This window comes from Sebastes umbrosus, chromosome 16 (genome assembly GCF_015220745.1).
Source record: "Sebastes umbrosus isolate fSebUmb1 chromosome 16, fSebUmb1.pri, whole genome shotgun sequence".
NCBI classification, from domain to species: Eukaryota; Metazoa; Chordata; class Actinopteri; order Perciformes; family Sebastidae; genus Sebastes; species Sebastes umbrosus.
In genome coordinates, this window is record NC_051284.1 from 25543335 (window position 1) to 25568194 (window position 24860).

At 38.7% G+C, this 24860-nt stretch overlaps 3 protein-coding genes across 6 annotated transcripts in view; 1 reads left to right on the top strand and 2 right to left on the bottom strand.

Annotated features, from left to right (window-relative positions):
* On the top strand, positions 1 to 20533 carry pygl (phosphorylase, glycogen, liver). 2 transcript variants are annotated; one of them, XM_037796143.1, is made up of 21 exons: positions 1 to 383; positions 998 to 1099; positions 1244 to 1322; positions 1735 to 1838; positions 2618 to 2749; positions 3523 to 3634; positions 3910 to 3992; positions 4180 to 4317; positions 4871 to 4963; positions 5300 to 5446; positions 5568 to 5731; positions 7075 to 7189; positions 7431 to 7532; positions 7954 to 8101; positions 8982 to 9040; positions 9185 to 9326; positions 9442 to 9649; positions 9739 to 9873; positions 10109 to 10175; positions 11162 to 11351; positions 20391 to 20533. In XM_037796143.1, exons 1-20 carry the CDS (start codon positions 141 to 143, stop codon positions 11348 to 11350), a joined length of 2562 nt encoding a protein of 853 aa, XP_037652071.1. In that variant the 5' UTR covers positions 1 to 140; the 3' UTR covers position 11351; positions 20391 to 20533. The 2 variants fall into 2 exon arrangements, with proteins under 2 accessions (XP_037652071.1, XP_037652069.1); XM_037796141.1 differs by lacking the exon at positions 20391 to 20533 and having other exon boundaries at positions 2 to 383; positions 11162 to 11901.
* Positions 11498 to 19653, bottom strand: LOC119504098 (lysophosphatidylserine lipase ABHD12-like). The gene is made up of 12 exons (XM_037796155.1): positions 19051 to 19653; positions 17572 to 17674; positions 17272 to 17391; positions 17071 to 17101; positions 16953 to 16998; positions 15709 to 15835; positions 15570 to 15607; positions 14626 to 14705; positions 13313 to 13395; positions 13120 to 13198; positions 12885 to 13018; positions 11498 to 11968 (listed from the first exon to the last, which is right to left on the bottom strand). Exons 1-12 carry the CDS (start codon positions 19151 to 19153, stop codon positions 11941 to 11943), a joined length of 972 nt encoding a protein of 323 aa, XP_037652083.1. The 5' UTR covers positions 19154 to 19653; the 3' UTR covers positions 11498 to 11940.
* Positions 20521 to 24860, bottom strand: part of LOC119504097 (lysophosphatidylserine lipase ABHD12-like) — a 13089-nt gene continuing 8749 nt past the window's right edge. For all 3 annotated transcript variants that reach the window (XM_037796152.1, XM_037796154.1, XM_037796153.1), the window contains 5 exons: positions 23715 to 23794; positions 22106 to 22188; positions 21913 to 21991; positions 21678 to 21811; positions 20521 to 20747 (listed from right to left, as the gene is read on the bottom strand). In XM_037796152.1, coding sequence (XP_037652080.1) covers positions 20699 to 20747; positions 21678 to 21811; positions 21913 to 21991; positions 22106 to 22188; positions 23715 to 23794 — 425 coding nt within the window. In that variant the 3' untranslated portion in view covers positions 20521 to 20698. The remainder of the gene's footprint in view (positions 20748 to 21677; positions 21812 to 21912; positions 21992 to 22105; positions 22189 to 23714; positions 23795 to 24860) is intronic.

Below are 24860 nucleotides of genomic sequence, written 5' to 3' on the forward strand. Positions count from 1 at the left end.
AACACCCTCCCCCTGCAGTCACCAATGAAAGCAGAAAAAGGAGGAGACTGCTGCATGAAAACCTGCCATCTTCCCTTTCAACTTCACTTCCACCCAGCACAGCTTTACAGTAACACACAGGACAGACCTGCCTACCCAGCATGGCGACACCTCTCACCGACCAGGACAAGCGCAAGCAGATCAGCATCAGGGGGATTGTGGGAGTGGAGAGTGTCGCCGAGCTGAAAAAGGGCTTCAACCGTCACCTGCACTTCACCCTGGTGAAAGACAGAAACATTGCAACACCCAGGGATTATTACTTTGCCTTGGCTCACACTGTGAGGGATCACCTGGTGGGGAGATGGATCAGAACACAGCAGTTTTACTATGAAGCAGACCCAAAGGTAAAGAGTTTCTCAGACTTCTCATACTGTAAATATACATTCCACATGTACTTTAGAGTAGGATTCAACTGCAAAACATTACAAAGTATCTCTAAATGCAGATAATAGTCATCTCAAATAAGTTTTTAATGTATTTGAGACGCTTGAAATCCTGAAACCTACATTGCAAAGAATGTATTTCACATGTAGATGACATGTGAACTTCCTTATAACACATGTTCTATCTTAAAGTACAAAGAACATCTGTTCACTGCATTTCAAATATTTTCTCCCGACATGGTTTGTGTTTGTTTTGGAAGAAAGCCATAAATTTATTCTAAAGAGCAAGTCGTAATAGGAAGTAGGCTTATGCAATGTTTTTCTGTTACATAAAACTTTCCATATTTTCAAGAGGTGCAGTGTTTTTAGGTCATTGCTTCATGTCTACACCGCTAGGAAAATGTCAGCTTGTTCCAGTTTCATTCATTTGCTGCTCAGCTCTACACTTCATTTTCTGCACCATAAAGCCACAAGCAAACACAAATATTAATTTGTAGGTAATCTTTGATCTATAAAGTGTCTGAAAAGATGAAGTCTGTGCAAAGAAACATGTTTTTTTTTCTTCATATGTCCAGAGGGTGTATTATCTGTCTCTGGAGTTCTACATGGGCAGGACGCTCCAGAACACGATGATCAACCTGGGGCTGCAGAACGCCTGCGATGAGGCCATCTACCAGGTCAGACACAAGTTTACAGGAAATAGAGGCAACAACAACAACAACAAACACTGAACACACATAATCACTGTGCTCGTTTTGATCATATCTTGCTTTCTCCTAAAAATGTAAACAGTAGGCTTTTATGTTTCGCCTCTGCTGTAGCTCGGCCTGGATATGGAGGAGCTGGAGGAGATGGAGGAGGATGCAGGTCTGGGGAACGGAGGTCTGGGCAGACTGGCAGGTAAAAAAAACTGCAGATGTTTGACACAGAGAGAAAGGGGTTTATTATATTCCCTCTCCTTTAAAACAAGTCAAAGTTACAGGAAAAATGGAGAAAACAGAAAAGAAGGCATCATACTGCTTTTATGCTGACACTAAATGAATCAAAGATCAATTATGTTTTGCATGCAAACGTTTTATCTTTAGGGCAGCAGTACTCCGTTATAATTTCTAGGCTATTTTGGCAGTTGTCCATGAAATACCTCTGTGTGCGTGTTGAGTGTTTGAAGCAACTTGCAGCCACAGAAATGTTGAAACTGAATGTGTAAATGAACATTACACCATGAACTGTCATGTTGTGTCTCAATTCAGCTTTATGGAGTTTGTATTTTGATTTTATGTCTAATTATGAAGGGGTTTTTTTCTGCACACAGCATGTTTCTTGGATTCGATGGCCACCTTGGGTCTTGCAGCGTACGGTTATGGCATTCGATACGAATATGGAATCTTTAACCAGAAGATACGAGACGGCTGGCAGGTAACTGCAGCTGAAAGTTATTTTCTGCTAATTTCAGCTGTTAACCAGCTGCCTTTCATCTTATAAAAGGACTAGATATTTCCCTACAAACGCACCCGTGTCTCTCTTTAGAGTTCATAGATTTCTTATCTTTTACTTTGAAATTCAGGATTCTGTTGTTGGCACATATTCATGCTGTTAGGAGTCAAAGTGGAGCAAGGCCAAAGTAGAAATGATTAGGCCACAATACATCACAAGCTAATCATTAACAGGAAGTTAACTTGATGTCTGTCCCTCTTTAGAGACATTGAAGTGGTGCAAGCTCCAGACAGAAGCTGGTGTTGGTTGGTTTTAGATGAAAAACAAAATACATATTGAGTGTCTAGTGATAAGAGATCCTCAAACTAAAGACCTTTGCCCTTTTGAATTCTCCTGGTTATTTGCTGTTCAAAGCCTCAGTGTAAACATGTACTTCTGAACACTGAACTGGAGTTAAGCTCAGTGTTTTCTCACTGGGGTGGATGAACTTATATTCCCTGCTACTAGTGGACAGTAAATGCAGTGAAATTTGGTGCATTTTATTCTACAGAATCTAATCTTATTATGGACCTGTTGGGCTTGATATAACATTAAAATAACTTGATTAATCAGACAGGAAATCCTTTTTTTTTTTTTTTTTACCTCAATCTGCTGTATAAAGAGGTCAGTGTGTTGCTCTATGACTCTTCTTTCTCTCCTGCTACAACGTTTTATCTCATATTTAAAGCTTTTTTATCTTTACTCTGTCTGACCTGTTGTAGGTGGAGGAGGCAGATGACTGGCTGAGGCATGGAAACCCGTGGGAGAAAGCACGTCCAGAGTACATGTTGCCAGTTCACTTCTACGGACGAGTAGAGGAGACGAGAGAGGGCTCCAAATGGGTCGACACTCAGGTACTGAAGATGTGTTCAGATTACAGCAGGCACTGATGGGTAAGATCGGGGGTGGCGACAGAGGGGTGCCCTCCCTCCTTCAGTCAGAAGTTGATAGGTAGTTAGTATCATGGATGGATCACTGAACAGGCCTACCAGGTACAGGCCCAGGGGCCCCTGGAGCAGAGCCTCTGTATGAAGTGACTAACAATTATTGATGAAAAGTCAATAATATGACTACAAAGAGACACAAAACAACTACAAAGAGATGTGAAACAACGACAAAGAGACTCAAAATGATGACAAAGAGACATAAAATGATTACAGAGACACAAAACAACTACAAAGAGACATAAAACGACTACAAAGAGATGCAAAACAACTACAAAGAGACATAAAACATCAACAAATAGACATAAAACAACTAATAAGAGACGAAAAACAACTTCAAAGAGACGAAAAACAACTACAGAGAGACATAAAATCGCTACAAAGAGATGCAAAATGACCTTATTTTACATGTCTTTGTCCAGGGGCCCGTTGTCTCATACTCTGTCCATGGCTTTAGGCTATTTATTGATATTATTTCATGTGCATGTTTTTAAAGTAGTTTATTAGTTTATTATTACCAAGCACCAGGGCTTTACATGTGAGGCTTAACACTTTTTTACTCTTTTTTTTTTTTTTTACCCCATTCAAGCATCTCTAAACCTGCCCCTGGGTAGGATTACAGGCTTTTATTCTGAAGCTGTGTCTTCCTGCTGACTCAGTGTTTTCACTTTTATTCATACCAGGTGGTTTTGGCGATGCCCTACGACACACCCATCCCCGGCTACATGAACAACACCGTAAACACCATGAGACTGTGGTCCGCTCGCGCCCCCAACGACTTTAACTTGAAAGACTGTGAGTGCTGAAGGCAACTTTGACTATTTCTAATATAAAACCCACTTTTGCAAAACAGTCTGTGCATTTCCCTTTTTAGTTTTCAACAGAAACACTTTGCAAGACATAAGGAAACTGCTGCAACACTGGCAACTTGCATAAACATGTCTGTGTTGCAATATAGCTCAAATGTTGTGGTTTCTTCTCCTGCAGAGTTTAATCTTTGACTTTAGATAACATTATAATATGTAACATATATATATATATTAACTAAAATGCACTTCACCTGTCTGTAGTTAATGTTGGAGATTACATCCAGGCTGTTCTGGACAGAAATCAGGCGGAGAACATCTCCCGTGTTCTCTACCCCAATGACAATGTGAGTTCAATATTTTGTCATTAAGCACATATTGATGTGTCTATGCAGCAATATGCAAAATACTACTACTGATTTTGCATCACAAGATCATCTTCTTCGACAAGATATGCATAATTTCCTCTAAAAAATGTCTATACTGTCTTAAAGCCAAGGCCTTAAGTGTCTCTGTGGTCTTTATATGTTGTAGTTCTTTGAAGGAAAAGAGCTTCGTCTCAAGCAGGAGTACTTTGTTGTGGCGGCCACACTCCAAGACATCATCCGCCGCTTCAAGACCACTAAGACGGGCACTGCTGGCCGAATCTCCTTCGACAGCTTCCCAGACAAAGTAAGCTTCAAAATCATCAGTTATTTATTGATGAATGCAAAAGACAAAGGAGCAGAGAACCTCAAGAAGAGAGTGACTAATGGAAATGAGTTATGTTACTTTTTTTTTTTTTAGCCCCAGTTATTGACCAGAGGCGATCAGTTACAAATTTGTAGCACAAGCCTGATTGAAGACCTGTAACTTACTCAAACAAGGAAATTGTGTTTTCAATTAAGAGTAAAATAAAGCAGAGATAATGCATTACCAAGAAATGTAGTGTCATTGCTTTGTCAAATGTGTTATTGGCCTGAAAACAAAATGTGCTACATTAACAGCAGGCATTTTGTTTCATAGCACCAAGTGAGAAAATCTCTGCCAAGTGAGAAACCCTGCAGATATAATATTGAGATTGTGTGCAAAGGTGTGGCAAATCTTATGCAAGTTGTGTCTTTAATTCAAAGGTATTGTGTTTTTCCTTTCAGTGTTTCACAGCAGCGTCTTTAATCTCCTGTTATTCAGTTATAGGAGGTTAAATCAATAAGAAGGTGTCAGTACAGAATGTCGTGTTTTCCAGGTCGCCATCCAGTTGAATGACACTCATCCGTCCATGGCCATCCCGGAGCTGATGAGGATCTTTGTGGACATTGAGAAACTCGACTGGGACACGGTGAGTGAGAGTCAGATGTGATTTCAACCGTTTTTCTTACTTAGAATGACTCAAGTGCAACAGGATTAGATTAAGAAATCATAGCAGGTAACACAAAGGAGGTTAAAACCACAGAGCGTGACAAATTAAACAGACATTCCTGTGTTGCATAATGTTCATGTGCAATAGGGAAAGTCAGGCAGAAGTAGTTTGTTGATGCAACTTTTACGATGTAAGATAGCATCGATATGGAGGAAAGCAAGGACACTATCAAGAAAGTAGTAGACTTAGATTAGGTTGTAAGTAGTTGCAAAGCTCAGGTGTGATGTTTAAACAGAGAAAAATCCTCCTCTGCAGGCGTGGGACCTCACTAGGCGCACCTTCGCCTACACCAACCACACGGTCCTCCCCGAGGCTCTGGAGCGCTGGCCTGTAGAGCTGCTGGAGACGCTGCTGCCCAGACACCTGCAGATCATCTACCACATCAACCAGGTCCACCTGGAAGTACGTATACTGTGGCTCAGACACTGCAAAAAGAGAACGGTTGTGTTTTATTGACTGAACACACCTGTGACGTATCACATGAATCTGATATCCTAAAGGTGTGTCTGTTTCGTTGCTGCAGAAGATCGCAGCTCTCTATCCAAAAGACATGGAAAAACTGAGGAAAATGTCTCTGATTGAAGAGGACGGGTGCAAGAGGGTGAACATGGCGCACCTGTGCATCGTGGGATCTCACGCTGTCAACGGAGTCGCTGAGATACACTCCAACATCATCAAGACTGACGTGTAAGCCAGTGAAGCAAAACACTGTAGCTACAGAGACAAAGCTACAGCTCTATTGGTCTTGAAAAAGTGACAAACATTTTTATAAATGACAAAGAAACAGAGGCAAACTGCACCCACAGAAAGAAACAAAGGTAGCTCAGACAGGCCGACCAATAAAACAATAGTTGCTAAACACCACATGAGTATGGGCTCATAGAAAACCACAGGATTGAATCATCTCCTCTGTGACACACTCTGAACAATAACCGGATGATGGGAGCTTGAAAGGCAGGACGTTGTTAGGTAACCAAGACGCAAAGTTACAGAACAAACAGCTAAAAACTTTCCTGAACTTTGAGAAATGAATGTTTATCTGATGAGTCAACCATCTTTGTTATAATGGTGAAGGACAACACCAGTGTTTTTGCATGTTTTAGTGCATTTACTACAAATCACATATAGTTTTTCCAACCTTTTTCCTTAAGGGACTCCTTTTCTATCATTGAGTAATCTGACGACCCCTGACAAAGTGCCATATTTTATGGATATTTCATATTATATTCAATGCATAACAATAGCAGTACAGAGCAATTGATAAACTGTACAATTAACCCAAATAGTGAACGCAATAACTGCAGGACGTTTGTGTAAAATGAGCATCAGAGATGAGTTTTCCTGTTATTTTTAGGAACTTTTAAAACAATTCTCTATGTATTATGTATTTTCTTTTTCATTTTTAACAATCATATGTACTTAATATGCTTATTTTTTTGACAAATTCAGAGTTTTCTTCTCCCTGATGCTTGGTAATTATTAGCTCTTTAGCTGTGTTATCTGCGTACTTTTTTAATACAGAACAAGGCTGTTCAGGAAGAGAGGGGAGAGTCTGTGAATATGGCTTTTGTTCCGGTCTACACCGTGCCCTTATCATATTTATATCTTAAATAATAATCCAATTTAATAATCCAATATTTAAAAATAAAAATTTCATTCAGTTTTCTTCACAGAAATGAATGAAATGCTGAGATATAGGCCAGCTGCATATTCAATTTTACAACACTTGAAGTCAAGAAGGCTGCTCAACCCCTTGTGAAGCTTTGGTGACCCCTAGTAGGGGTCGGGACCCTCAGGTTGGCAACCAGTGATTTACATCACAGTTGTCTATTTTTGTAAAAAAAAAAAAATTTAAACGTGTATTACAAAGGTCTGCAAAAATCTAAACATCACATGATTTTATGGTTTATGGCAAACATGCTGGTTTGCTCCTTTTAATATATGCACTATTCAGATGTTTCCATTATTTTGTCCATGATAAACCAAATTAAGTTCTCCCTTCAAGAACGTTTCCCATTGTTCTCCCACAGATTCCGTGATTTCTATGAGCTAGAACCGGAGAAGTTTCAGAACAAAACCAACGGCATCACTCCCAGACGCTGGCTGTTGCTGTGCAACCCCGGACTGGCTGATCTCATCGCTGAGGTCTGTCTGAGCTGTAAATAAATGATCGGCTGCCAAGAGATGTCGTAGAGAATCCTCTATAATATATTCCCCAGCTGTCGTGTGATCGAATCTTGGCGTAGCTTTCTCTCCCGAGTCTTTTACAGCCCGTGTTCCAGTCACCTTTCTAGATATACTGTATATGAGGTGGAGTGTGTAGTGTAGTAAACACTGTCAGGTTGTTTTGCCCACATTTTACTGTGACCTTTAACGTCTCTTTCAGGTCATCGGGGAGGATTATGTGAAAGACCTCAGCCAGCTACAGAAGCTGAATGATTTTGTTGACGATGCTTTGCTCATCGGTGACATCTCTAAAGTGAAACAGGTACATTTACTCAAGTACTGAAGTACATTTTGAAGCTACTATCAACCTCTATTTTACTGTGTATCAATAGATTTAGAAGCTTTGTCTGACATGAAAGTAGTTTCACTGTCATTGCAAAGAGGTTCCTGTTTTTATGTTACATTAATGATTGCATGATGTTGCCATACATACACAGTGGAGGCTTTGTCCTGTTACACCATGAGTCCACACATTTCAACATGTTGGTGCCTGTGTGTGGTAAAAACCATCATGTAGTTGTTTATCATCTCTGCACGTCTTTGCAGACAAAGACATTACAATCTGTTATATTTGTGCATTTTGCAGCTTTAATGTCCGTACGTGTCAGGACATGCCGCACCTGTGATTCAACTTCACCTCACTGAATAAATCCTTAGTCATGTATTTCTGATTTTTCTCACAGGACAACAAGGTGAAATTCTCCCAGTACCTGGAGAAAGAGTACAGGGTGAAAATCAACCCATCCTCCATGTTTGACGTCCACGTGAAGAGAATCCACGAGTACAAGCGGCAGCTCCTCAACTGCCTGCACATCATCGTCATGTACAACCGTACGTTAAATGACTCATTACTGCGTTCCTGAGAAGGTTTCACAAGCCAACACAGCTCTCTGTGAGAGTTACATGATATAATCTGACATGTCCTGATGTGTTACTGAGCACACAGAGTGCCCCTAGCCAGTTAAAACAAACACTAAGAGTGAGATGCATCTGCCTTTTCAATCAACAGTGGGGTAATTTTCCATGCAATCATCAGACTGTGATAAACAGGAAATCTCTTTCATCAGCAGTTCTGTTTTGTGCAACATGCAATTTACTTTCATGCTGACTTACCTTTACCTTACTTGGGAATATTCCCAGCAAATATTTCTATATACATACTTAAAAAATGGCTATTTAAATCGCATAAAGTTAATCGCATATCTGTTCAAAATGTATCTTAAAGGGAGATTTGTCAAGTATTTAATACTCTTATCAACATGGGAGTGGACAAATATGTTTGTTTTATGCAAGTGCATGTATATATTTATGATTGGAAATCAATTAACAACACAAAGTAATGACACATATTGTCCAGAAACCTTCAGATGTACTGCATTTAGCATAAAGAAATATGCTCAAATCATAACATGGCAAACTGCAGCCCAACAGACAACAACAGCTGTCAGTGTGACTAAAAACAACATGTATATAATGTGTTTTGTGCAGCATGGAAGCAAAATGCAACTTCTTTGTGTTTTGTACTAACCCACTGAATGATTTGCTGAGACGTCATACTGTAGTATGTTCAAAACAATCCCCTCACTTGTTTGTTGTCAATGCAGAGACCTGAGAAATGGTAACTGTAATGTGTTCATATGTCTGTATTTTTATTGTTTTTGTTAAAACTGCATCACTTTTAATGGGTTTGTGTCCGGTTTTGTTTCCCAAGGCATCAGAATGAACCCCACTGCACCTTTTGTACCGCGAACAGTGATCATCGGGGGAAAGGTACCAGTTCAGACACAGCAGACGTGACACAGCAGACGTGACACAGCAGACGTGGCACAGCAGACATGAAGTTCAATAAACAGGCCGACAGGTGGAGTGATATTTTAGTTTTACAGTAAGTACGTCTCCTGTCACCCTCTGCAGGCTGCTCCTGGGTATCACATGGCGAAGATGATCATCAGGCTCATCACTTCAGTGGCTGACGTGGTGAATAACGACCCCATGGTGGGAAACAAGCTGAAGGTCATCTACCTGGAGAACTACAGGGTCTCTCTAGCAGAGAAAGGTAGCGTTCAGACTACTTTCTTTGGTTTCATGTGAAAATATTATCCATTATGGGGAGAGCAACTTCCTCAAATGTAAGGATGGTGCACCAAAAATGATGTGCTCTCCCTCTCTAGTGATACCTGCCACAGATCTGTCGGAGCAGATCTCCACCGCCGGCACCGAAGCGTCAGGAACCGGTAACATGAAGTTCATGCTGAACGGAGCTCTGACCATCGGCACCATGGACGGAGCCAATGTGGAGATGGCTGAGGAGGCCGGAGAGGAGAACCTGTTCATCTTCGGCATGAGGGTGGAGGACGTGGCTGAAATGGACAAAACGGGGTAAAGGAGCCTGTTTTGTTGTTTATATTTGGTATTTTATAGCTCTTTTTATGTTGTATATTAACGTGTGTCTTTTTTTTTTTTTTTAGATATGATGCCATGTCGTACTACAAGAAGATCCCAGAGCTGAAACAAGTGATGGACCAGATCACCAGTGGATTTTTCAGCCCTAAAAATCCAGATCTTTTCAAAGACGTCACCAACATGCTCTTTAAACATGACCGGTGAGCAACACACAGATGCATTCTTTACTTTCCCGTCCAGTTTAACTTACTTAAAGTTAATTAACTACTCCTCCAAAACATTTTTATATGAGAAGCAAAGGTCACTGATAATGTCATGTCAACAATCATTCTTTGTTAGTTTTGCTTCTAATGATGGATGTGAAACTTTTAGATTTGTTTTGTAGAGTTCAGGTTGTCAGACTTGATGTATTTATCCTCCTCTGTCTCTCCTCAGGTTCAAAGTGTTTGCAGACTTTGAGGACTACATTAAATGCCAGGCGAAAGTCAGCAAGCTCTACGAGGTAACATCTAACAGACAGCTAGACAGCTGTCATTGGGCTTAACTCAGTTTTTTAGGTATCACGAAGCTGGCTCATTTTCAGCTGGGATAGATCACCATGGTAACCTCACTTAACTTCAGGATCTGATCAACCAACTACTGACCGATCAGAAAAAACTGACTCATCATTCCTACAGGATCCTGACACGGACATAAGTACTGAGCTCACAATAAGGTTACAAGTTATAAAGAGCAATATCTGTTTAGGTCAGTAGTATCATTTTAATCTTCTTTTTGTTCATGGATTTACGTGTGTCACTTTGGTTTTCTCACAGATCTTCTAACAAATGGAGAGATTTATGACACTAAATAGCTACATAATGACGATTATAGCTGTAACAAGGTTTTGTAACCCAAAGAGAGCCAGACTAAGTCAAACTGGCTTCGTTGTCCGGGCCCATTGAGCGAGTTGTATTTGAAAACACTTGATGAACACCCTTTTACTGTCTTTCACTCTGTTCACTTCCTTATCTTTTTTGTTTTCTTTTAATTTACTGATATGTTCTTTTACGTTCTTTTACTGATTTTAAGTTGTTGTTTCCCATTTCTTTTCTTTTTTGTTTTGTTTTGCTTTGTGTTCTTTTCATTTTCTTTTGCTTTCTTTTACTTTGTTTTCTTTTTCCTTTTATGTTTTCTTTCACTGATTTTGTTGTTGTTTTCTTTTCTTTTCCTTTGTGTTCTTTGTGTTCTTTAACTGTGTTTTTGTTCTTCTGTTTTACCTTTACTTTTTTGTTTTGTTTTTCTTCTATAGTAGTATAATAGCATTTAAAAAAAAAAAAAACAGTTATTACAAATAACTTTACAAAAGGCAGCATAAAATTTGAAATTGTCAAAAGAACGAGTAACATGTATAAAATTGTCAAGCACAAAGACAACAAACCTACAGAAGCAGAAACACCACAGTATTTTTAAAACCTGTAATAAAAATGTTTTATTCTTTTCTAAAAGAATCCGACGGAGTGGACGAAGATGGTGATCAGAAACATCGCCGCCACGGGGAAGTTCTCCAGCGACCGAACCATCACCCAGTACGCCACCGAGGTGTGGGGCGTCGAGCCGACCGACCTGAAGATCCCTCCTCCCAGTGAGCCCAGAGAGGCCTTCGAGGAGACGGCCAGAGCTCTGAAGAAAATGTGAGGCTGTTTCACCACCGAGGGCAGCCTTTATGTTTACAAATCATTTAATGTTCCTTTAACCTTCAAGTCACTGAACTGAACAAGAACTGTGGGTGTTTCAGAAATCACATCTGCACACGTTTTTATGTTCTGAACACTTTTTATTGTCAAAGCACTTGCATTTAAAAAATAATGTCTGTTACAATCTTTTTAGCACCGATACAGTAAACCAAGAGTCAGTGTGGAGAACGAGAGCCAAATCATTTGTTCATATTTGACATTTCAGGAATTCAGTAGGATGTCAGTAACAGAGCAGCTGACTAAACTGAGTTTTTAATAACATTCCTGTGACTTTATGCTGCGTGTACTGAGTGACGACGCCTGTCTGTACTCCAGGCAGAATGAAACATAGATTTATTTGCGTCCGTATCAGTATTACTTGGCTATTGAAAGCTACAAATAATGAAATTAAAAATAAAACGTTACTGGTGAGAGGAAAATAATGAAATAGAAATCAAATGTTTTAGAACACACACATTTTGTCACAAAAATAAACCTGTATGTTGGAATCCATTGGGCCTTATTTACTTCTGTGGAGGAGGGAGAGCTGATCTACTCTCTCAGGTTTTGTAGGAATTTCCTGCAACCAAAACAGAATATTACATTTATTTCCTGTTGTTTGCTGAGCTTTATGGACAAGGTTTAAAGGAAAATCACTTAATGAAAGACACATTTAGGGGAAACACCCCAGGCAAACATTGTTTTTCATTCACTGGTCAATTTTAAGATTTTGGTTCTATTTCGCTTCCATAATATCTTCTTTCAGACTAGAGGAAAGAAAACATCCAAAATATACATTTATGTTTTTATTTTACTACTTTGACTGTTTGCATCTGTAGATTTCTACTAAATTCACCAAAAGTTAACATGCATATTTAAACATCAAATTTCAGAAAACTCCTCATGCAAAAAATAATTGCCTTAATGTAAGTCATCAACCGGGGAAGTTTCATGGTGATATCTATTAGTTAAATATTTTTACCCCATTCACTTGTAGTGTCTTCAAAATGTATGAAATTTTACAATCCATATCTTTAAAGGCTGATTTCTCAAAATCTCCACTTCAGTAGCTCTTACATCCACCAAAGTTTCATTCCTATCTATATTCTGCAGGTTTTTACAGAGGGGTTTTTTCATATATCATTCATAGCCAGATTTATAGAAGATTTTTTTTCCTAAAAAAATATTTTTTTTATGGCTGTTGACATTATTTTCTGATTTATGTATTGATAAAAAAAAGATATCTAACATTCTCGGAGAAAAAACCTTTGACTCTAATATGTCAACAAAATGAAACAAAAAAATTGAGCCTGACTTTATCCAATGTTCAGATTTCTGTTCTGGAAATTTATGAAAATTAGCACAAATTTAATAAGACAAAATTATCACACATTTGTTACATTTTTACCCTATTAACCTTGGGGTGTCAGACAAACATCAGTTGTTGTTTACACTTGTGTTTTGCCCAAACTCATGTCAGGTTTGACTAAACTTACCCGATCACATTTGGCAGATTGGGATCTCTATAGATGTGGTTGTGTAGGTATCCAAGATCGGCGCTGTAGGTGATCATTTCAACCGGAGCATCTCTGTTGTTGTATTTTTTAGCCTGGAGGGCTATCTTGAACAGCTGGAGACAAAAATGCAAAGTATTTTCAACATGGCAGCAGCTTTATCCACGAGGAAATGATCTAAACAGTCAAAGAAAGCACACATAAAGACCAACCGTACCCTGACACCCATCTCAAAAGGGACCGTATCGTCATCCTTTGAATGGATGAAAAGAGTCGGGCAGGTCAAGATCTTCACACTGTTGGGATGAAATACATATTCACAGTCAGATATGGATGCGTTTCATTAGCTGAATAACATATTACAATCATATTATTGTGCACATAGCTTCTTGTTTTTTAAGTGTACTCACTTTTTATCGTTGGCAAGCACAACGTTGACGTTATCCAAGATGTTACAAAGCAAGTCATGAAACCCTGGGAGGAAATTGTAAAACTGGAAGAACACAGGGTACAAAGTGAGGAGAAATAGTATTTTGTAATTTCCTGTGTACTGTAATAACATACAGATACTTGCAGAATTGAAATAGTCATTTGGTTTAAAGGTACAGTGTGTAGGATTTGGTGGCATCTAGTGGTGTGGTTGCAGAATGCAACCAACTGAGTACCCCTCCGCTCACTCCTCCCTTCCCAAGACTGGTAATGTGAGTCGCCGAGTGCAAAACCGTGGTAGCGCCGTTCACCTCGCTCAGAGGCCATCCTTACCATAATAACACTACTTTAGGAGCAACGGAAGTCAGACGGCGGCTTGCGGTACCACGGTTTTTCACTCTGCAAGATGTATAAATGCTACAATAATGCGCAAGGCCTTCAGCGTGCAATAAATATGCCTTTCTTGATTTATGTGTGTCATTTGTACACCATTTATCCTGTTATGGAGAACCACAAGAGTCACGTAAACAGTAATAGAGCATTTCATTGATTAATTACTAATTGTACAATAAAAATAGGCATTAATAAATGTGTTTCATTCATTTATTAATCTATGAATATATGGACAAAATTACAAAGTATTTCATTATTTGACATTTTAATGGGCAATAAAAAGAAGAATTATGAAAAGAATTTACAAATGAAATATTAATCCATCAATAAATAGTTCAAATTAAAAAGGGATTTACAAAAACACCATAAACCAGTCAATAAGTACATCATTTAATAACATTTATTAATGCCTATTTTTATTGTACAATTAGTTATTTATCAATTAACTGCTTTATTACTATTTACGTGACTCTTGTGGTCCTCCATATCCTGTACTGTCTGCAATGTTAACGGTAAGAGAGGCGCATTTTTCGAGACCGTTGTTGACTGGTGTTTTGTGACATTTGTGACGTGTTTTCTGCACTTGTTTCCGTATGTGTTTTGCTTAGTTTATGTACTTATTTTTAAAGCCTAAAAGTGACGTTTTCCCTTAACCTAACCAATAGGTTTTCTTGCCTAAACCTAACTGCAGACGTTTGCATGGCGTACAAATGACACACAAAAAGGCTAAAATGCATCCTCATGACACGCAGAATGTTCATGTAATGTTGTGGTATTTAAATGCCTTCCCGTGAGACCGGGTCGCACACACACAAAGAAACAACAATAATCTTAGTATTTGCACATTTTGTGTTTTCATGGGTTGGTAAACACCCTGAGAGGCAGCAGACAGACAACTCACCTTAGTGAACGTGGAGTAACTTATGATTTCTTTCATAGATGTGAACGGAGCATGAAGGACTAAAGCATCAACAGCAGACCCTGGTGGATTAAAGACAGTAACAACAATTATTATAAACAGATTATATAATAAACAAAACATATAGATGGATGGATGAGGTATTCAATTTGAATTTCAAGGCTTGTAAAGTCAATATTTATTGACTTCTAGGTGTAATATACTGTATTGTAGAATAATGTACACATGAAATGCAGTGTACAGGTCAAGATTTTCAGTTTATAATAATAATAACAGTAATTATGATTATTACTATTATTGTGAATAAAACAATTATAATTATAATCCTAATCACAATAATCATGAACATAATTTTATTTATATAGCACTTTTCCAGTTTAAGCACAAAGTGCTTTCCAGATTAATTAATTAGTTGACAGGATAAAAATAAAAAGTCAGAAACCACAAAAAAACAATAAACAAATTTGTATGACATACAAAAATGAGAGCACATACTGTATATCAAGCAGCACTGAGCCCATACATACACAGAAATCGTTCATATAGGTAATTAAGACGTGGATGAGAGAAATAAGATCATATAAAGCGGATGAATTTTATGTAAGTAACCAGATGTGCAAAATATATAGAAACTCATATAAAAAATATTAAAACAAGTACAATTTAAATATGTTATGACAAAAAAGTTTAAAAAAGGCACCATTAAATAGTAATATAAAGACGAAACGTGGTGAGGTTTGATTTTTCATCTCTGGCAGTAAGTCATTTTCAGGTGTTTTGAGTTATTCTGGCATCAAACTAACAGAAGAAGAGAGATGTCAATCAAACCGTCTCTAGTACGCACACGCCCACACACACCTGAGATCTAATCAGCTAGACTGATTAAACTCACCTGTGTGGGTTTATATGTTAATGCAGTATCTCACCTTGTTCCTGTAACTTCACTACAGTGTTGGTTGCCACCCTACAAGAGAACAAAAACAGGTATGTGTTAACACATATCTGATCTTTCCTGTTGTGTCTGTTGGTGTCATGGACAGTGGATGTTACTGAAGAGCTACTGACGCGGTGCCGAGCGAGTGTCCCCACACACAGACGAGACCTCTGCTGTGATTCTTGACCCAGTGGTACAGGGAGACGGAGTCCCTGGTCAGTCCAGCTTCAGTGGGGCTCCCAGTGGAGTCTCCAAAACCTCATTAGAACATAGACACACAAAGCTTCAAAATCATGACTGTAGATAGACTGACAGGACAATACAGCAATAACATGATATGTGCTCTGTTTTAGACCTGAAGAAACTATTCAACTTTAACTCTTTTGTGTTGTTCATATTAGCTTTACTCCCTCACTGCTGAATGTTTAATAGTAATAATGATAAGTATAAAAATAATTAAAAAAATAAATGTTATTTAAATAAAATAAAATAAAATAAATTAAATTACAAATAAAATGAAATAAATAAAATTAAATATAATTTATTTTATTTAAATATAATAAATTATACAAAAAAATATAATGTAAAGAAAGGAAAAGATTAATAAAAACAACAACAAAAATACCCAAACAAACAAAAAACAATCGGTCTGTTGAACAATTACAATACATTTGAAATTTCTAAACAATCTAATAGTTTTTGCCAATTTAGAATTTTTGAGTTTTAATTTTTCAATCATAGTCAAATATTTTTAAAATCAGTATCTTTAAAAATGTAAAAGGGGGGTATTATTTTAATTCATCATCATTTTATGTATATAATATTTAGATTTAGATTATAGAGATTAAACTAGGGTTTTTATATATATACTTAATTTAAAAAGTTCAATACAGTAGATTCATAAACATGTTCAGATTTTCGGTAAGTATATTTTACAGTATAAAAATAAAAAATATATAATATATAAAAAACTAATACAAAATTAATAAAAATGGGATATTGTGTAATTTATTTTATTTAAATAAAATAAATTATACGACAAATAAAATGTTAGGAAAGGAAAAGATCCAATCCAAATTTATTTATAAAGCACATTTTAAAACAACAAAAGTTGACTAAAGTTGAAAAAAAAACAAAAAAACAAAACACTGTCAGCACCAATCACAGATATAGAGAATATGAAAAAATGATTGCATTTAACCAGCTGATGTCACAAAAGTAATGTGTTGTTTTCTACAGAGGACTGCTGAATCATGTCAGTCATGTTTATGAGTAATCCTTATTAAATTAGGACAAATCCAGGACCGCAAAAACAACATATTATTTAGTAGAAACATGAAGGGAAACACCTGAGGAGCAACAATAAGCATCTTACCTCTGTAGTCAAAAGATATGACATGGTACCCTGCAGCACTTAAAACCTGCAACACACAAAAAATTTAAATTTAAAGCTGGAAGTCAAAACTGAAAATGCTTTAAAACAGAAAGCGTACCTTCACCAGCTCCACTCTGTAGTCTAAGGCCCTGCAGAATTGAAATGAGAGCAATGAATACAAACAAACAGGTGGCTTTCAGACTCATTTACTGCATTGTGTTCACTGTGGATAAACCCAGGGGCCCGAGCAGTCACGTGATACCCACTAGACTCCATCAGGAGCAGTTCAAGGGTCCCTATCCCGCCGCTTTCACCCCACCTGGTCTGTTTTTGGCCGTGGAGATAGAGAATAACAGGACTGCCGTCTCCCAGAGCGTCCCGGTACCACTGACGGCTTTTCCCCTCAGCCTCCTCCCATTGGCTGGCAGGGAGTGTATGCCTGAGAGACACAAAGATATTAGAGAGCGAGGGAAGATACGCTTGTGTTTTCAGACATACTGACGTTTCTTTGTGGTCCTATTCACTCAAGAGCCACCTGTACCAAATATGCACCTGCTCGAGGTATTCTCAAGTACTGATGCACTTCAAAGGACAAAACAGAAACCCACAAGTGACCTACCAGACACCCAATTTGATGCCCTCCTCTACGTCGAAGTAGAAGTTGGATGTGTAGTTCAGCACGTCTTTAGGTTTGCTAAGATCCACAACCAATGGAAACAACACTGCAGCAGGAGAGAGCACACAAGGTCAGTTAGACTTTTGCATTTAAGTCGTATTTTATCATATCCTATCATATTGTATCACATCAGATTGTTTCGTATCGTATATAGTCGGGGTCTGGAACCTCAATTTCATTCTCTGGAGCCTTATAAAAAATGTAGCCCCCAGGTCCCTCCCAAAATCCCTGGATTTTTTTTTATCAAAGGGTCAAATCCAATGCTGGTCACCGACACCAACCTGGTCACACGTTGCTGTGGGATGGCGTTCCATTCCTCAACCAGAATGCAACTTGGTTTTGCGAAAAAACACCACCTTCAACTTGTCCTATCGCACGGGCGTAGTAAAAGTAAAATCTGCCAAAATTCTCTGTATTCTCCTGTTGGTATTGACGCTTGTTTTGAGCTCCAGGCGCTGACAATCAGGTGCCTGACGTGCCGGGGGCTTCTGGGTGCTGCGCCTTACTAAAGTGATCATTTGGTGTCTGCTCCAAGCATCGGCATGCCAAGTTTGTCTAATGTGGATAATGCTCGTGGGGCAAGTTGAAACTGGTGTTTTGCAAAACCAAGTTGCATCATGGTTGAGGAATGGAACGCCATCCCACAGCAACATGTGATCGGGTTGGTGACCAGCATGAGGAAGAGGAGGTGCCAGGCTGTTATTGTTGCGTATGGATCTTCCACCTGCTACTGAGGCTCCTGACGGTGTATTAAATGAATAAAGTGTAAAATTGCCAATATGTCTTGTTTGTTCCTTGTTACTGATAGAGAGTTCAATCATCCAATCCACCAAACAACTCAAAACAAGAGTCAACACCAACAGGAGAATACACCGTTTAGAATCGGCAGAGAATTTTGGCAAATTTTACTTGGGCGCTACCCACATAATCAGCTGTGCTGTTTATCCCACAAATGCATGATCCTTACAAGTTGGATATCATTGTGAAGGTAAATAAACAGGCTTTCCAACGATGTAAAATACAATGCCAATTAGCATTGTAACAACAGAGAAATAATCAACCAAACACAAGTTTCCAAACTTTTTTTTCCGAGTTTATATAAAATCAAACTGTGAATCTTTGTAGGTTTATGGGTCTTGTATTGAATCCTTACACATCTAAGTTAGTACAATTTTTATAATGAGAATAGTGCGTAATAATATACAATGAGATCATTTTCACTGCAACCACAACACATACCTTGACAACATAACACACACTGTGTGTTTCTGCCAAGAATAAGAACATCACATCTCTTTCACAAAGTAACCACAACACCTGGTTACTGAAGCATTATGTCGTTCGAGCAAACAGCTATTCTCTATGACATTATACATATATGGAAGTATTGACTTATAGTGAGTGGAAACACACATTACTTACTGTAGTGTGAAAATACAATATAGATCATTATCGGTGGGAACAGGTAGAGAAGGGCAGGCACTGAGGCGTAGACAGCGATCAGAATTAACACAACAATCTTCATTGCTGCTCCTTGTGAAAGTATTTCCTCTCTGCAGCAACAAAATGTTCCCTTTTCCTTGATTTGAATCCAGCAGAGTGTTGTGAAATACAGGAAATAGATAGGTTATCATTCAACTGAATCCAACTATTTACTCTGCTGCTATTGGTTCACATTTAATACAGTGTCAAACCGGTTCAAAAGCAATTAAACAGAACAAGCCCAGCTTACAAGTAACAACAGTGCACTACAAGGCATCGTGGGTATTAAAGTCTAGTTCTGGTGATGCCACATGTTACGATTAAAAGTCATGCATTCAAAAGTTTACTTAAGTAAAAGCATAGAAGTATTATCAAAAATGTACTTTAAGTATCAAAAATGAAAGTACTCCATAATCCAGAATGGCCCTTAAAGGTACAGTGTGTAGGATTTGGCGGCATCTAGTGGTGTGGTTGTAGATTGCAACCAACTGAGTACCGCTCCGCTCACTCCTCCCTTTCCAAGACTGTGGTAACGTGAGCAGCCAAGTGCAAAAACCGTGGTAACGCCATTCGCCTCGTTCATCCTTACCATAATAACACTACTTTAGGAGCAACGGAAGTCAGACGGCGGCTGGCGGTACCACGGTTTTGCACTCATGGCGGACTCCATGAAGAGGACCCGCTGATTCTTAGTTTCAGGTGATTATATGCTAATGAAAACATAGCCTAGTTATGAAAAATGTATATTCCATTTCTGCTAATAGATCCCCCAAAATGTTACACACTGTTCCTTTAATGGTTTTAGGCTATATTATATAAGGGATAATGTACATGAGCCGGTCATTATTGAGGAATAAACCCAGACTAGGCGATGCGGCACCCCAACGCGACACAGACTTACTTAAGAAATCAATATTTTGACACAAAAATATTCCGCGTCCGACATCCGAACTGCGCCCATAGCAACGGTCTGTTATACATAGCAACGGTCTGTTATACACAGCAACGGTCTGTTATAAAGAAATAACAGACTGTAGAACGCAGTGATTGATCAATCAGAATCGAGTATTCAACAAAGCTGTGTAATAATGTATATTACATGTATTACTGGATTATAATTATTGGTGCATTATATTAGCAATATATAAGCAAGATTTTAACGTTACAGCTGACGTGGAGCTCTTTTTAAGTACATCATATAGGCCTACTTCTGAGCAATCTGATCTGTAACAATGCATCATTTATTTGTTGATCATAGAGGAAATTGAAGAAAATGTGAGGCTGTTTCACCACCGAGGGCGGCCTTTATGTTTACAAATCATTTAATGTTCCTTTAACCTTCAAGTCACTGAACTGAACAAGAACTGTGGGTGTTTCAGAAATCACATCTGCACACGTTTTTATGTTCTGAACACTTTTTTTTATTGTCAAAGCACTTGAGTCAAAGCACTGGCATTTAAAAAAAAAATGTCTGTTACAATCTTTTAGCACCAACACAGTAAACCAAGAGTCAGTGTGGAGAGCGAGATCCAATCATATAAGCATACATATTTGACATTGCTGCCCTCCACGACCTGGGCCTTATTTACTACTGTGGAGGAGGGAGAGCTGATGTAGTCAGGTTTTGTAGAAATTTCCTGCAACCAAAACAGATCGAATATTACATTTATTTCCTGTTTGCTGATTTTTATGGACAAGGTTTACAGGAAAAACACTTAATGAAAGGCACATTTAGGGGAAACACCCCAGGCAAAAATTGTTTTTCATACACTGGTCAATTTTAAGATTTTGGGTCTATTTTGCTTCCATGACATGTCTTCTTTCAGACTAGTGGAAAGAAAACATCCAAAATACACATTTAGGCATTCTTACATGGGAACGGCTTTTTCTACGTAATGTTTCTACTTCAAAGCATAAAGATATTCAGAGATTTGCTGGAAAAGGTTGTGCTTATGTGTAACTCCAGAGGGCTTTAAGGGTTAAAATATGTTTGTTAAATCCTTCTAATAGCCGTTATGAAGTGTATCACTCTAGGTGGTTGAAATGTAACCTTCCCTCAAACAACATGTGTGTTCAAAATGTACGGGAACATGATGAAGCAAATCATAACAGCTCTGTTAATGCAACCAGTGGTGCAATACGTACATTTACTCAAGTACAATATTGAGGTACTTGTACTTTACTTAAGGGGAGACACTACCAGTCAAAAACATGGTTTTTCATACACTGATCAACTTTGAGATTTTGGGCTATTTTGCTTCCATAATATGTTTTCTTTCAGACTAGTGGAAAGAAAACGTCCAAAATACACATTTAGGTGCTTATTTTATTACTTTGTCTGTTTGCATCTGTAGATTTCTACTAAATTCACCAACAGTTAGCATTAGATAATGCCTCTTTTGCATATTTAAACAAAAACTCATAATACAAAAAATAATTGCCTTCATGTAAGTAATCAACTTTCATGGCGATATCTATTGGTTACACTTTTTACCCTATTCACCTGTGTCAGCATCAGTTGTTGTTTACAAATTGCCCAAATTCCTTTCAGGTTTGACTAAACTTACCCGATCACATTTGGCAGATTGGGATCTCTGTAGATGTGGTTGTGTAGGTATCCAAGATCGGCGCTGTAGGTGATCATTTCAACCGTAACATTTCTGTTATTGTCTTTTTTAGCCTGGAGGGCTATCTTGAACAGCTGGAGACAAAAATGCAAAGTATTTTCAACATGGCAGCAGCTTTATCCACGAGGAAATGATCTAAACAGTCAAAGGAAGCACACATAAAGACCAACCGTACCCTGACACCCATCTCAAAAGGGACCGTATCGTCATCCTTTGAATGGATGAAAAGAGTCGGGCAGGTCAAGATCTTCACACTGTTGGGATAAAATACATATTCACAGTCAGATATGGATGCATTTCATTAGCTGAATAAGATATTACAATTATATTATTGTGCACACAGCTTCTTCTTTTTTAAGTGTACTTACTTTTTATCGTTAGAGAACGAAACGTTGATCTTATCCAAGATGCTACAAACCAACTTCTCAAATCCTGGAAGGTATTGGTAAAACTGGAAGAACACAGGGTTAAAAGTGAGTAGAAACAATTTTTGCAATTTCCTGTGTACTATAATAACATACAGATATTTGCAGAATAGAAATAGTAATTTGGTTTAAAGGGACAGTGTGTAGGATTTGGCAGTATCTAGTAGTGCAGTTGCAGACTGCAACCAACTGAGTACCCCTCCGCTCACTCCTCCTTTTTTGCGGTAACGTGAGCCGCAGAGTGCAAAACCGTGGTAACGCCTCGCTCAGAAGACATCCATACCATAATCTCTCACACTCTGCGGCTCACGTTACCACAGTTTCACAAGTGTGTCGCAGAACTACGGTGGCCTTCAGGTAACGTAAAAAAGGTTGCAGCCCGTTTGCAGAAAAAAGTGTATGAATACTACATTAATGCGTAGGGCATTTTAGCGTTCAATAAATGTTTTTCTTGATTTCCGCGTGTCATTTTTACGCCATGTATCCTGTACTGACTGCAATGTTAACGCATTTGTGTATAAATGCTGCGGTAAGAGAGACCCATGTTCGAGACCGCTGTTGACTGGTTTTGTGTTTTACGACATTTGTGACGTGTTTTCTGTAGTTGTGTTCGTACGCGTTTTACTTTGTTTGCGTACTTATTTTAAGCCCAACCATGACATTTTACCTTACCCTAACTAAGTGGTTTTCTTGCCTAAACCTAACTGCGGACGTTTGCGTGGCGTACAAATGACACACAAAAAGGCTAAAATGCGTCCTCATGACACGCGGAATGTCGTGGTATTTAAATGCCTTCCCGTGAGGCCGGGTTGCACTCTAGAGTCAGTGTTTGGTTTGTCCGTTCTGGACTACTGTAGAAACTAAGGATGCACCGATACCACTTTTTTTCAGACCGAGTACAAGTACTTACATTTGGGTACTCGCCGATACCGAGTACTGATGCCGAGTATCGATACCGAGTACCGATACCAGTACCTCTCTGTGCCAAAAGACCCTCGTTAACAGCCAGCTGGAGGGTGTGAGCGTCATGCGGCAGGCTGGGGAGTCTGGCACGGGCAAGCTCGGCCCACGTAAAAGGCGCTAGGGGTCTGCGGCGATGTCTGCAACCCACTCGACTCGTCTTGAAACATGGATCAAAGAGTCTAACGCACGCGCAAGTCAGAGGGCGCAAGCAAAATCCCGTGGCGCAGTGAAAGTGAAGCACGGCGCGCGCCGCCTGAGATGGGATCCCGGCCCTCGCGGGGTCGGGCGCACCACCAGCCCGGAGCGTGAGCGCGAAAGACGCTGACAAGAGGTTAACGTTACGCTGTCGTAAAGTGGTATCGGAGCCGTTTTGCGAGTTCGAGTATGTGTACATGAGCACAGTATCGGACCCGATACCCGATACCCGATACACGATACTGGTATCGGTAAATTATTTTCCCCACAAACATTTCCTCCTCTAGCAGTAAAAGAAACAACAACCACGTCTTAGTATTTGCACATTCTTTTGTGACAACTGAGTTTTCATGGGTTGGTAAACACGCTGAGGGGCTGCAGACAGACAACTCACCTTAGCGAAGGAACTAGTGAATATGACTTCTTTGAAAGATGTGAATGGAGCATGAAGGACTAAAGCATCAACAGCAGACCCTGGTGGATTAAAGACAATAACAAAAAATTATTATAAACAGATTATAAAATAAACAAAACATAGATGGATAGATGAGGTATTCAATTTGAATTCAAAGGCTTGTAAAGTCAAAATTTCTAGGTGTAATATACTGTATTGTAGAATAATGTACATGCACATGAAATGCAGTGTACAGTTCAAGATGTTCAGTTTATAATAATAATAATGATTATTATTATTATATTAAGCTTTTGTGTCTTGTCGGTAAATACCATATACTCTACATAAAGCTAAAGTGCTTCAAACAACCGCAAATTTCCACTTATTTTGTGTTGAATTGCAACATCTGTTTGACTCTGTGGGAACCCCTGTAGAGTCATGAGGCTCATGACTCATTCTCTCTCTCTCTCTCTCTCTCTCTCTCTCTCTCTCTCTTTCTCTCTCTCTTTCTCTCTTTCCCCGCAGACACCGTCCCTGGGCATGTGGCGGCCTTAGGTTCTCCTTGGTTATTCTTTGCTTGTTTTATACATTTTACAACACACCATTTACACTCTCCATGCACATCTCACACTACTGATACTACTGATATTCACACTCCATACCTTTTGATCCTTTTTGTTCTGCATAATTTACTTTACTTTTGTTAAATAAATTAATTGATTTAATCGTTACCACGGTGTCTCTCCCTATTTGTCATGGCCTTGAGAGCCTTGTTGTGACAAACTCTGTCTCCAAGGTCATAACAAACAAAAAAAGCTATTTTGACATCGCAAATATACGAAAAATTATTATGTAAAGAAAATATTAAAGTGGCAGTAGGCAGTATATTTTTGGCATCATTGGGCAAAAAGTCCATAATAACCTTTCAGCTTATTGTAATTCAAGTGTTCTGAGAGATAACTCGATTTCTGCATCTCCTCATGGCTCTGTTTTCAGGCTTTAGAAAATCTACCAATCAGTCACAGGTCATTTCAGAGAGAAAGCGTTCCTATTGGCTGTGCTCGGGTCATGTGACCGGTAGTTTGGCGTTCCTTCAAGAGAATTCACAATGGCTACCGCGACACAAACTTTCTCATTTTACAGCTA